The sequence below is a fragment of the Cydia amplana genome, chromosome 8 (genome assembly GCF_948474715.1).
Source record: "Cydia amplana chromosome 8, ilCydAmpl1.1, whole genome shotgun sequence".
NCBI classification, from domain to species: Eukaryota; Metazoa; Arthropoda; class Insecta; order Lepidoptera; family Tortricidae; genus Cydia; species Cydia amplana.
This window is the reverse complement of record NC_086076.1, coordinates 3,649,492-3,663,914: the sequence shown is the minus strand read 5'-3', so window position 1 is coordinate 3,663,914 and position 14,423 is coordinate 3,649,492. Positions and strand designations below refer to the sequence as shown.

The window sequence follows — 14,423 nt, the reverse complement described above, 5'->3', positions numbered from 1 at the left end:
ACCAGTATACGAGTTTTCACCCGGGAGGCGATGACTGACGAAATTTGCGCCTGGCTCGTGGACCATAACCACCGACAGGGCACCATAGGCTGGTCCAGAAAATGCACTTATAGGTCTAGTAAAAGTTTCGTGGTTATCGAGATAATCACACTTTTCTAAATTTGAAGTATGGTGCTATAGCTATTAAATAAAAAAGACAGAAAAGTTCGATTATCTCGAAAACCACGAAACTTTTACTAGACCTATAAGTGCATTTTCTGGACCAGCCTAAGGAGCCCTATTGGTGGTTAGATGGTTATCCATTAATTACTGGGCACCCTGTATATAATGTACAAATACGAGTACTTAAATACATAGAAAACAACCATGACTCAGGAACAAATATCTGTGCTCATCACACAAATAAATGCCCTTACTGGGATTCGAACCCAGGACCGCGGCTTCACAGGCAGGGTCACTACCCACTAGGCCACACCGGTCGTCAAAATATATACCTATGTAGTCTGTCAAACAACTTTGTCAGTAGAAAAAGGCACGAAATTCCAAATTTCTATGGGACGACAACCTTTCGCGCCTAGTTTCTAAATTTGCCGCTTTTTACTACTGACGGAAATAAATGCTCGATAAATATATCTACTTATAACGATTCCTACCTATATGTTTTAGTATTGTAGGACGCTGTAGGTAAGCAATTGCAACAGTCAATTTAGCTAATTTGAAGGTACCTGTCTGTATTCGTCGAAGCGCAACGGTGAAATTGCTGGCATTACATTATTTACGCTACAAAAATTGAGACTGAAAAAATATATTTTTTTTACATGTTCATGTGACCAGCTGACGGTGATTCCACCGCGATACAACCAGCTGACGATTCTTTTTATTAATAATAGCACCTAAACTATCATCTGACAAAGTATCAAGCGGGAGGCGATGACTGAAAAAATATTTTTTTTTTACATGTTCATGTGACCAGCTGACGGTGATTCCACCGCGATACAACCGGCTGACGATTTGTTTTATTAACAATAGCACCTAAACTATCATCTGACAAAGTATCAAGCGGGAGGCGATGACTGAAAAAAAAATTTTTTTTTACATGTTCATGTGACCAGCTGACGGTGATTCCACCGCGATACAACCGGCTGACGATTCTTTTTATTAATAATAGCACCTAAACTATCATCTGGCAAAGTATCAAACGGGAGGCGATGACTGAAACCAATTATTTTAAATTTTAGATTGTATTTATTTATTTGCTTTATAAATTCATGTGACCAGCTGACGGTGATTCCACCGCGATACAACCGGCTGACGATTTTTTTTATTAACAATATCACCTAATCTATCATCTGACAAAGTATCAAGCGGGAGGCGATGACTGAAAAAATATTTTTTTTTTACATGTTCATGTGACCAGCTGACGGTGATTCCACCGCGATACAACCGGCTGACGATTTGTTTTATTAACAATAGCACCTAAACTATCATCTGACAAAATATCAAGCGGGAGGCGATGACTGAAAAAAAAATTTTTTTTTACATGTTCATGTGACCAGCTGACGGTGATTCCACCGCGATACAACCGGCTGACGAGTTTTTTTATTAACAATAGCACCTAAACTATCATCTGACAAAGTATCAAGCGGGAGGCGATGACTGAAAAAAAAAATTTTTTTACATGTTCATGTGTACAGCTGACGGTGATTCCACCGCGATACAACCGGCTGACGATTGTTTTTATTAACAATAGCACCTAAACTTTCATCTGACTAAGTATCAAACGGGAGGCGATGACTGAAAAAAAAATTTTTTTTTTACGTGTTTCGGTGGCTGCCATTCCTCAACCCACCAACGTAGCGGCAGCTGACGTCCACGAGGGTTCATCATATATGGCCGTTAACCAGTATACGAGTTTTCACCCGGGAGGCGATGACTGACGAAATTTGCGCCTGGCTCGTGGACCATGTAGAGTTGGACCAAGAAAAGTCTGCAGCGATTCTGATAGCCCACGCAGTGCAAGTGTTATTTACACGTCATAAATTCATAGAAGTTTGACGTTTAAAATGACAATTGCACTGCGTGGGCTATCAAAATCGCTGCAGACTTTTCTCGGTCTGAGCGCCTACCGCGAACCACGTTCGACGTGTTGCCTCTCTGTCGCACTTGTAAATTCGTACGTAAGTGTGACAGGGAGGTAACACGTCGAACGTGGTTCGCGGTAGGCCCTCTGACTCTAGAAGCCTGTAGCATTATTCTACCGTGCACGTGCAACGAAACGTAGCATCAAATGCCAAAAACAAAAGTCAAAGTCACATTGACAAGACGTCTATTGCATCATAGAAATTGAAACGTTTGATATTTTCTCTAAGTCTACAAATTCCACGGTGGATTTATCAGCAATCATTTTTATAACAGAAAAGTGTTAAAAAAACCTATAATACCTGCCACTGCCTGAAGTTTGGAACAAATGCACTCTGACCTCCAACATATAGGTTAGTATGAAGTTGTCTTCGTTTTGATTTCGAATGGGATGACTTGCTCACACTCTTTTAGTAGTATTTTATCGAACGATGTCCACCGCGCCAACAATATTGACGCCGCTTGGCGTCCGGGGTATGAAAATATTAGAACGTGGAAAATTCATTCGCAAGATCCAAATACCCGTGTTGAAAGTTCCAGCAGAAAAGTTGTCAAAAATCACACCAAATTGCAAGGATTACTTCCTCAAATTAGAAAACTTTAAACCTGTTCAGAACGACAGTGATAAGCTTAAATGCATCTTCTTTAATCCTGACAAGATCAGTATGTATATTGACATCGCTGAAAGTCATCGCCAGGGACTGTTAGAAGTTGGAGTCATTGAAAATAACTTTGAGTTGAAAGATATTCAGTTATCGTATGAGAACTGGTCGTATGGCACAATTTTCAAGGCTGTGTTGCCAGAAAATGAAGATATAGTCAGCGGTTTCACCCAAGTTGGGCACATCATTCATCTAAATTTGAAGGATCATCTATTGGAGTACCGTTCGCTTATAGGACAAGTGCTCGTAGACAAGATTAAGAGTTGCCGCACTGTGGTGAATAAGAGCAGCATCATTGACAACACCTACCGGAACTTCAGTATGGAAGTCATTGCCGGGGAAGAAGATTTTATTGTGACCATTAAAGAAAACCAGTGCAACTTTATGTTTAATTTTTCCAAAGTTTACTGGAATTCTCGTCTTGGAAAAGAACATGAAAGGATCCTAGGCTTTTTGAGGCCTGGAGATGTGTTGTTTGATGTATTCTGTGGCGTAGGCCCATTTGCCATACCCGCAGTGAAGAAAAAATGCAAAGTGTTTGCTAATGATTTGAATCCTGACTCCTTTAAATGGTTAAACCATAATGCCAAGTTAAATAAACTTAATTCGAGTTTTTTCAAGTCCTATAATTTGGATGGGAAGGATTTTATTTTGAATAATTTCAAAGAATACATTACAGATTATTGTATAGGTAAGGAAAAGTTAGAAAAGGGAGCAAAGGTACATATAACAATGAATTTGCCAGCCATAGCTGTTGAGTTTTTGAAATACTTCAATGGTTTAATTGAAGATCAGAGTCTTGTTGTAAAATTGGACTTTGAAATAATTGTGTATGTGTATTGTTTTGCCCCAGGCGAGGATGTTTTGGCAGCAAAAACTATGGTCATTGAGAACATAGGTTATGATATAACAGATGACATAATAGATCTTTATGATGTAAGGAATGTATCACCAAAGAAGGAGATGATAAGAGTCACTTTCCGACTCGGTAAGAAAGTTCTATTTAGTGTTAGTGACAGTGTCAGTGAACCACCTAAGAAAAAACTTTGTCTAGAAAATGAATAGTGCATTTAAATAAACTTGTGTTAATGGACTTTAATAAACTGTAAAGTTCATCATATTTTCTAAGAAATCAGATTCTTGAATTATTGTTCTGTTAACATTTAAGAGTATTTGAATAAATGTTTTATTGTAATGTGTTTTTTATTTGATCATCATTTCAATAACAATGTATGATAAATCAAAATATTTATTGGAGACTGAGACCATTTGTAGAGATAATTTATGATGAAAAAATAATGTGTGACTGAAAGTGGGTTTAGGTAGCGTAAAGTAATTTAATTTAAATAGTAAAAGACGCAGCTTTAAATTTATTTTTCTTAAATACTATTATAAGAGCCCTTATTCCTTAGAGTGTTCCTTAAATTTTCTAAAATATGTGTACTTTCAAAGAACCTTCAGTCTTTATTTGCAGAGTACATTTAATTAATTGTACCTAATTAACATACTTATCAGCTGATTAAACATAACCAACAAAGCATGCGTGTATGTATACAGTAGATAGCAGATAGGTACTTTATTCTTTTATACTTACATACTTTTAATCTACTCATAATTAGGTATTAACTTTTTTCTCATAATGCCGTAGGCCCGACGTGAGCTTGTCAAGATACTTTTTGTATATTAATGAATGATCATTATGAATTGTCACTAATAGTCTTCTATTTAATATGTAAGCTATAATTTTAGTGACATTCTGACAGTAGACTTTCGGTTTTGTACTCAAGGTTCAAAGTCAAATGACACAAAATGATGTATAGTTGTAGGTATATAATTATAGGATTATTCAGCTGTGCCTATGGTGTATATTTTCAGTGTAGTGTGCGAGATGCCGCAGAAGGGTAAGGACGTGTGTGTGGAGCTCCCGGACTTTGCAGATGTCTTGGAGGAATCTGAACAGGTTGGTACAGTTAGAGACATAGGTACCTTACATATCTTTTGATTTGAATACATTATTTAGGGCATCCGCTAGCTGGCGCGGGTGCCGTTGTGGGTAAAATCAGGGTTCAAAAGGATAATTATCGTGATTTTTATGCCTGATAATTATCAATTTGATAATAACCTAAAATTTTAAACCTAAAATATAAAAAAGCGGCCAAGTGCGAGTCGGACTCGCCCATGAAGGGTTCCGTATTTAGGCGATTTATGACGTATAAAAAAAACTACTTACTAGATCTCGTTCAAACCAATTTTCGGTGGAAGTTTACATGGTAATGTACATCATATATTTTTTTTAGTTTTATCATTCTCTTATTTTAGAAGTTACAGGGGGGGGGACACATATTTTACCATTTTGGAAGTGTCTCTCGCGCAAACTATTCAGTTTAGAAAAAAATGATATTAGAAACCTCAATATCATTTTTGAAGACCTATCCATAGATACCCCACACGTATGGGTCTGACGAAAAAAAAATTTTTGAGTTTCAGTTCGAAGTATGGGGAACCCCAAAAATTTATTGTTTTTTTCTATTTTTGTGTAAAAATCTTAATGCGGTTTACAGAATACATCTACTTACCAAGTTTCAACAGTATAGTTCTTATAGTTTCGGAGAAAAGTGGCTGTGACATACGGACGGACAGACAGACGGACAGACAGACAGACAGACATGACGAATCTATAAGGGTTCCGTTTTTTGCCATTTGGCTACGGAACCCTAAAAACGCCCCAATAATTATTTTTTACTATCAAAGAATTCAAAGAAAATAAATATAGCACCATGATACCTGGGATAATTATCGCGATAATGATCAAAGACTATAATTATCTGGATAATTTCTAACCCTGGGTAAAATCGCATTGTAGGCAATACGTATACTTACCAATAGGCAATAAATATTACTTACATATTTATATTTAGTCCCTAGCTACGTATTGTGACTTGCACAAAATACAATTGTTACGAAGGCCAAGGATTTGTTACTTGCTATAATTATCGATTTATCGCAAATTTCGTAATTCTCTTTAATCTTTAAGGCGGAAATCTGATTACTATTTTAACGTAATCTAGTTTTCTGTACCTACTCTCAAGAACTATCAATAAACGTCTGAACGCTATGCCTATCGTGCGCGTCATCGTGAACCTTGTTGGAATGCACGAAGGTTGATATTGGTCTGTAGCCGCACGCGTCAGTTGACGTCTTTGGCATTCAAAGGGTTAAAAACACGACTGCTGCACTGAAATTAGAAATTCTCGCCCCACCAAAATAAGACTTACTTAACGTAGGTGTGTGTAAGGTAATACCTAGGTATTCACTTAATTTTAATATTTCGAAAAGTAGATTGTAACATGTCCACGATAATGTCTTTATTATTAAAATATTAGTGGTGGTAACTGCTACAACTGTTCCAATTTTTAAATATCTACGTCAAACGGTCTCTGAGAAAAACGATTTAACTGATTTGCAAGACCGAAGTGATCCCATAAGTGTTCCGTGAACAAAGTTTTGTACGGAACACTAAAGAATATGTAATTTTATTTAATAAGCCATAATGTATTATTTCCTGTTTCCTATACAGTTTCTATTGTCTGGGTGAGGACACTGACTTCTGTAACACAGGTCTTTACCTAGCTGACCTAGCTCAGAAGACTTCTACCACCTATCTGTACTTGATTTTGTCATTTTTTTTTATATTTTTATTGTGACGTTATGTATATCTTCAGGTACTACGAAAATGCTTCAAGCAATACAAAACCGACGAAGTGTTCCTGTCCTTCAACGGCGGTAAGGACTGCACCGTGCTCCTGGACATAGCCCTCAATGTGCTGACCGACATATACAAAGACAAATCTGTGATAAAGAATCTTAAGGTGCTGTACATAAGGACTAACAGGTAATTTTAGCATAAATTCTCACACGCTTTAACACATTCATTGCCATCCAGCCAAACAAGACATCCGCGCCAGGCCACAAAAATTTCGTCATATAAAGCTGTAGTACCACGATCCCGACTATCGGGTCGTCCGGCCTGGGAACGAAATCATAAAATACCCGAGTCGGGTTTTCGGCACTGAATGTATTAAGACGAAAGTTGACCACCGCTCAGAAACCGCCTTGTACAGTCACGCTCCGTGATTGTTACGCCATTTAGGGTTCTAGCTAAATTAGACATTCCATGGCGTACGTATGGAACAACCAATTTAGCTAGGACCCTAAATGGCGTAACAATCACGGAACGTGACTATACCTATAGGTATACATAATGTCCACAGGCAATGACTAATAAGGTTTAATCTTTAAGTAATTTATTCATACATAGATATAAACGTAAATGCAGAGACTGTGCGTGTGTAATTGAATTAGGTACACTCGATTAAGTTTGTTTAGATAAAAAAGTTTACACGTGCTGTAGAACAATCCTTACGTAGAAGAGATTTTTTTTACATATTTAGTAATTTTATTATTATTAATTGTATATTACTGTACGAATTCGTTCGAGTAAATTTACTTTTTATATGTTCCTAGTCAGGTGGAACATCGCTTTTCGCGCTCGTTTCCACTTTATATTTTATTGGATAGGTAGATTTGTCATGAGATTTGAATAAAATTATGTGAAATACGTCACATGAGATCGGTCACATTTAATTTAATACATTCATTGCCACCCAGCCAAACAAGACATCCGCGTCAGGCCACAACAATTTCAGCATATAAAGCTGTAGTACCACGATCCCGACTATCGGTGGCCTATTTTATAAAGCTACAAGTTACAATTTACAAGCGGAAGTCTCTTTCTAACCCTATGTGTTAGAACGAGACTTGTAAATTAAATTGTAACTTGTAGCTTTATAAAATAGGCCACGGGTTGTCCGGCCTGGGAACGAAATCATAAGATACCCGAAAACCCGACGGCACTTAATATGTTAAGGGGCCCACTGATTACCAGTCCGCCGGACGATATCGGCCTGTCAGTTGTTCGGAACTGTCAACTTTTTGTCCTAACTGACAGGCCGATATCGTCTGGCGGACTGTTAATCAGTGGGCCCCTTTAAGAGCCAACAGGAGTGGTCATTTCTCCATACAAACGTACTCGACTGTTTCCTCCGTGGGTTTTGAAGCTAGAGCAATGATTTTTTCAACACAGATTAATATTGTCAATATTTGTGTCGGACCGTTTTGCTTTTTTTGATATTTTTGTTTTTTAAGGCGCTAGAGCCCTTCAAAAATGGCCAAAATGGCCTAATTGACTATGCCGCAATGAGAGGCGTGCTATTCAAAACTGATATCAATTAGTCAAAAAAGCAAAACGGTCCAACACAGATAATGTCATTATCATTTAGATTTCCAAATTTGGTTACGATTGGTTAAGTTTTGGAGGAGGAAACAGTCGAGTACGAAACCTCGATTTTTGAGATTTTTACGCAGGATTTTTCGCCTTGTCCTTATCGCACTAGTTTTAGGAGCCGCTTCCGTTAGCGAGACGGGTATATTTACCTAAAATATTTAAATCTTAGCTCCTGTTGGCTCTTAAGCCTTGGCCTAAACAATCCTCTTTTGCTTTCCAGTCCATTTAGAGAACTAGAAGCTTTCGTGAAGCAAGTGGAAGTCCACTACGGGATCACACTGGAGGTAGCCGAAGGCGAGTTAAAAAGCACCTTGCAAAGGATTGTGGACGAAGACAGTAGGCTAACAGCCTGTCTCATGGGCACGAGGCGGACCGACCCGTATAGTCAAGATTTGCAATTTATGCAGGTAAATATTATTTTACTAGTAAGGCTAGCCACTGATTGAGATTAAACTTTCGTGAGACATATCTTAAACTGTTTACTAGCCACTGCTTGCGACTTCGTTCGCGTAAAAGTCGTTAACATTTTTCACATAAATATTTGACATGCCTGAGGCGAGGGCGTTGCCAGCGGATGGAACTCAGGTGGGGCGCTGAAGGCCCAGCGGAGGGGAGGGGGGAAATACATCACATGTAAAATTTATCTCCAGGAATTACTCCCCTCTATCGATTCCTTTTCTCCTCAGATGTTATGCCCAGTATATCAGGGGAATTATAAGGATTACACTAAAACTATCGACGTATGACATTTTTGATCCCAGCACCTCCACCATGTCGCGGTCTCGCCGAGCTACACAAAAGTTAGGCAAAGTAGACGTTTTAGTCTATTTCAGTTCACTGTTTCTTTTTCTTTTTTTACTGTATTTACGGACCATCGCTGGACCTTACGTCGATATAATAAGGTTTAACTACGAATTATGAGTTAACCGTGTGGACGATGGTACAATTTTGTCCTCTGTATTGCAGAAAACTGATGCCACCTGGCCCCAAATAATGCGCGTGTCTCCGCTGCTGAATTGGTCGTACCACCAGATATGGAGCTATATCCTGGCGCGGCAGGTGCCGTACTGCAGCCTCTACGATCAGGGGTATGTTCGCTCCAAGGACTTTTTAGGGTTCCGTAGCCAAATGGCAAAAAACGGAACCCTTATAGATTCGTCATGTCTGTCTGTCCGTCTGTCTGTCCGTCTGTCTGTCCGTCCGTATGTCACAGCCACTTTTCTCCGAAACTATAAGAACTATACTGTTGAAACTTGGTAAGTAGATGTATTCTGTGAACCGCATTAAGATTTTCACACAAAAATAGAAAAAAACAATAAATTTTTGGGGTTCCCCATACTTCGAACTGAAACTCAAAATTTTTTTTTTCATCAAACCCATACGTGTGGGGTATCTATGGATAGGTCTTCAAAAATGATATTGAAGTTTCTAATATCATTTTTTTCTAAACTGAATAGTTTGCGCGAGAGAGACTTCCAAAGTGGTAAAATGTGTGTCCCCCCCCCCCCTAACTTCTAAAATAAGAGAATGATAAAACTAAAAAAAATATATGATGTACATTACCATGTAAACTTCCACCGAAAATTGGTTTGAACGAGATCTAGCAAGTAGTTTTTTTTTTAATACGTCATAAATCGCCTAAATACGGAACCCTTCATGGGCGAGTCCGACTCGCACTTGGCCACTTTTTACAAGCTTTTATTTAGTTTCACCTGTCCCGTTGTCTGTTTGTCTGTCGGTCTGTAATCAAATCTTGCAAGTTAAATTTGATCCACTTCCCGGTTTCCGATTGAGCTGAAATTTTGCATACACATGTAAGTCGGGTGACAATGCAATATTGTGGTACCATCGAGCTGATCTGATGATGGAGACAGGAGGTGGCCATAGGAACTCTGTGATGAAACAACGCAACCTAATTGTGTTAGGGGTTTTTAGAATTGTCTCGATGAGTAATAGTTGTCTGTCGTAAGAAAAGTACAGTCAGCGATAAAAGCTTGTACCAAAAATTAAATTTTTGCCAAAAACTTATTACAGTTTTTACTCAAGCTAGATGCTAAGTTGTTTTGTTACGGCGCAAACTTTGTCTTTGAGTGACGGCCCACTAATTTTGCATCTTTGTTGGCAGGGTGATTTATTTATCTTTGGGCGTCGAATACAGCGTAATAAAATATAGTTTTATTATAATTCAAAAACCAATCCAATTATGAAATTCGATAAGATGTAGCTAAACGAATTTTAATTAAGAACCACAGCAAATGTCCTTTACCGTAACGAATAATAAAAACCAAAACGAACCAATGGGAAATTCGTTCGTTTTGCCTTTATCAATAATGGTAAGTACAAATGGCGGACTTAATGGCTTGGGCATTCTCTACCAGTCGACCAAAACAGAAATTCTCAAATGTATGCAGTGAGAAAAAAATATTTCAGAAAACTTAATCCACAATATTAACTTTAATCCACAGATACACATCAATAGGCAGCACATTGAACACGTGGCCGAACCCGGCGCTAGCGCTCGACTCGGGCTACCGGCCCGCCTGGCAGCTCGCCGATGGAACCCGAGAGCGCGCCGGTCGGGTCCCACCCGAGACGATTAACGGAGTCAATGGGAAACACGAGAAGCTATAATTATGACAGCGATATGAAACCACAGATACACGTAAATACATCCACAGATACACATCGACCCGGCCGACACAAAAATAAAATATTTCGCCCCATCTGATTAATTTGTCTGATCGTATCCTGATGATGTGGACGCAAAAATGGAATTCGCTCGCCGATCCCAGTTGATTCGATTTAATTATTTTGAGTTGCGGACGCAAGAATGCCAATTTAGACGCTAGATTTTTTTTAATTTCGAGCGCTCGAATGTCACCATAAAACTCAAATTGATGAAAAAAAATTACGCGTGGACGCTAGATGAGATTGTCGCCAATTTTATTTCCTAATTCAATTGGGCAATTTGATCATCCCGTCTGTAATGGCCTGTAGACGTAACCCGAGAGCGCGCCGGTCGGGTCCCACCCGACACGCAGAATCGACTCAATAGAACATCAAAAGCAAAATTTAATTTAATGTTTATAACATTAAATTAAATTTCGTTTAGTTAAGACCAACTAAGGATCAATCTCGTTAGTGACACATTTTAATCTTACAATGAATGTTAGTACGTACATACAAACTTATTATTATTAACTAACTACATATTTATTTAAACATATTATTATGTCTAATAATTAGAGAGCGGATTTGAAGTAGCGATCTCAATATGAATATAGATATGACTGGTATAATTTATTATTTTTTCTACACACATTTATTTATTATCATCATGATTGTTTAATTACACATACGGGTATATTAATTTCATTGTTTTTACCTTAAATTCCGACGTTTCAGCTGGTGCAACTCAGCTGAAACGTCGGAATTAAAGTTAAAATCAATGAAATTATATCGCGGTAGACCCGTGTGTGTTTAAAGTGAGAGAGTTTAAAGTGTTATATCATAATTGTTGTCCTATATTTACAAAAGCTTCCAAAAAGGTTTTTACTTTTTTGTTCCGATAAGTTAAAAAAAAAAAATTATTTTTGTGTGTAGAAAAAAATATATACCAGTCATATCCATATTAATATTGAGATCGCTACTTCAAATCCGCTCTCTACTAATAATAAAGCCATTTTAGGCATATACTCTCGCGTCGAATTATGGTCCCTATGACCAGGGTCGGATCTAGGGTAGAGCGAGTGGAGCGGCCGCTCTAGGCGCCGAATGGCAAGGGGGGCGCCAAAATAGCTAATGAGAAAAAAAAAGTTTAATAAAGACGCGTGGCGGGGGTCCAAAATACGCTTGAAAACTTCAACGAAGGCCGCCAAAACCCGATTTCGCTCTACTCTGACCAAGGGCTCGGGCCGGCACTGCCTATGACTGTCGATGTCGAATGATGGTCCATATACTCTCTATGACAGTTTCTTTTGGTTGGCCTTCATTTTAAAAAATATTGAAGAAATACCTATATTTTCTCAAAAATGGACGGCAAAGTCGACGTTACCGGTTAAAAAATTGGTCGCGAAGTGCGTAGTTTATGGTCAGTCAAAAAATGAAAAAGTTAGAAACATTGCAGTCTCGATTTCGGGACTGCAATGTTGCATACAAATTCCATTATTTAACAAGTTCCAAATTTTTTAAAAGTTGAAATGGCCATATCAAATGAAGACATAGGTCCAATTAAACAGCCAAACAGATGATCAGCACTTAAGTATTATTATAATATTGGTACCGCGACTATTTAGGTGTCTCAAATAGGTTGGCGTATTTTGAGCAGAAAAATACACTTCTTATTTCATATTTCATATTTCATTTATTGCATAGTCATGAACATAAATTACATAATAAGATGTTACAGTTAAGTTGGTCAATTCATGACACCCTGTTAGGGCACACAATATTTAGCTTACTATCTAATACCTATAAAACATTTCATAACATATCTATCGTAATCAGTGTGTAAAAAAGAAATAGTCAAATAATAATAACATGGTAAAATTAAATAAAAGATAAAATTAAATAACATTCCATACATTAACATTTCATGCAATAATTCAAAATTCCATGTCACAACAAATTAAGTTTGACGTATTTTAAGTAGGTACATATTTGTGCTATTTTACTCCGTCAGCATTTCATCATTTAAAAACTCCTCAAGTGTGTAGTAGCATTTGTGAATTAACATGTCTTTTAATTTATTTTTAAATAATTTGTCACTTGGTTCAAGTTTGATACTATCCGGAATTTTATTGAAAATTGAAATACAATTATATTGTGGCCCATTTTTGAATATAGCTAAGTTAGCTTTTGGTAGGAGTAATTTGTTTTTATATTGGCTTCTAGTTTTTGATGTTTCCGGTTTTATCGGGAATAGGTCTGGGTGGTTTCGAACAAAGAGGGCCGCTTCCATTATAAATATTGAGGGTAGCGTTAACAGATTGAGTTTTATAAAATGGGGGCGGGAGCTATTAGGAATGTGGATATTAGCTAATATGCGGATGCATTTTTTTTGCATGATGAAAAGTTGGTAAGAGTCTACGCTAGCTCCCCACAGGATCACACCATAACGGAGACTCGAGTAGATATACGCAAAATACACAGACAACGCAGATTCAAGATTTGTGTTAGATTTTAGTAGGCTTAGCGCGTAAGTATATCTAGCTATTTTTGTTTTGGTACTTTGAATGTGCGTTTTCCAGTTTAAACTGGAGTCTATTGTGATGCCTAGCAATTTAAATTCGTTAACCTCTTCAATTTCATTATTATTTACTTTTAATTGTAACTCTAAGGACTTCTTTTGGATGGGTTTAAACTGCATAATTTTGGTTTTTTTTAAGTTTATTTCTAAATTGTGGTCCTCGAGCCACTTCTGAACGGTACGGAGCGTGTGGCAAAGCTGATTGTTACATTCAATACTATCCGTACCATTAAGTAGCAGGGAAATGTCATCCGCGAACATAACACACTTGACATTTGTGTCCAATATTTTAGGCAAGTCGTTTATGTAAGACAAGAATAGGGTACATCCGAGCACACTGCCCTGCGGAATTGAGCAGGTGGTCGACCGCAATTGTGAGGTGATCGCCGTAACCTCCCGGGCCCCGTCATCGTAGTTATCTATTTGCACAACCTGTTTCCGATTTTGCAGGTACGATTTAAACCATTTATGTGCGGTACCCCGTATTCCCATGTCGTGCAATTTTGATAACAGGATTTCATGGGAAACTTTATCGTAGGCCTTCGTCATGTCCAATAGTAATCCGATACCATATTGTTTTGTGTTTATTTTTTCTAAAATGTATTTTGTGTAGTTATAAACTGCTAAGGTTGTCGAGTGATTTTTTCTAAACCCGTATTGGTTTTTATCAAATATTTTATATTTTTCAAAGAAGTTGTAAATGCGATTTGACATGGCCATTTCGAAAATTTTTGACACAGTCGGCAAAAGCGCAATTGGACGATATTGGTTAGGGTTGTTTGCGGCACCTCCTGGTTTAAGAATCGGTTTAATTTTAGATATTTTTAATAGATCTGGAACTATACCTTCTTCAAATGATTGATTAATTAGCCACGTTAAAGGTGTTACCAACTCAGTTGCGCATATTTTTAACAAACTTGATGGGATTTCGTCGCAGCCGCAACTATTTTTATTTTTTAGTTGTTGCATTAACTTAATTACCTCATCTTCGTTGACTGGGCTAATGTAAATAGAATTACTGGCGGGAGAG

The 14,423-nt window shown here is 37.7% G+C and overlaps 2 protein-coding genes across 2 annotated transcripts; both read left to right on the top strand.

The window, feature by feature from the left end:
• Positions 1 to 2,373: 2,373 nt before the first annotated feature.
• On the top strand, positions 2,374 to 10,776 carry LOC134650405 (FAD synthase-like). Its single transcript, XM_063505361.1, has 6 exons — positions 2,374 to 2,492; positions 4,677 to 4,761; positions 6,524 to 6,693; positions 8,366 to 8,552; positions 9,112 to 9,233; positions 10,611 to 10,776. Exons 2-6 carry the CDS (start codon positions 4,690 to 4,692, stop codon positions 10,774 to 10,776), a joined length of 717 nt encoding a protein of 238 aa, XP_063361431.1. The 5' UTR covers positions 2,374 to 2,492; positions 4,677 to 4,689.
• LOC134649997 (tRNA (guanine(37)-N1)-methyltransferase) lies at positions 2,486 to 3,898 on the top strand. Its single transcript, XM_063504810.1, has one exon. It carries the CDS (start codon positions 2,571 to 2,573, stop codon positions 3,864 to 3,866), a length of 1,296 nt encoding a protein of 431 aa, XP_063360880.1. The 5' UTR covers positions 2,486 to 2,570; the 3' UTR covers positions 3,867 to 3,898.
• Positions 10,777 to 14,423: the final 3,647 nt, after the last annotated feature.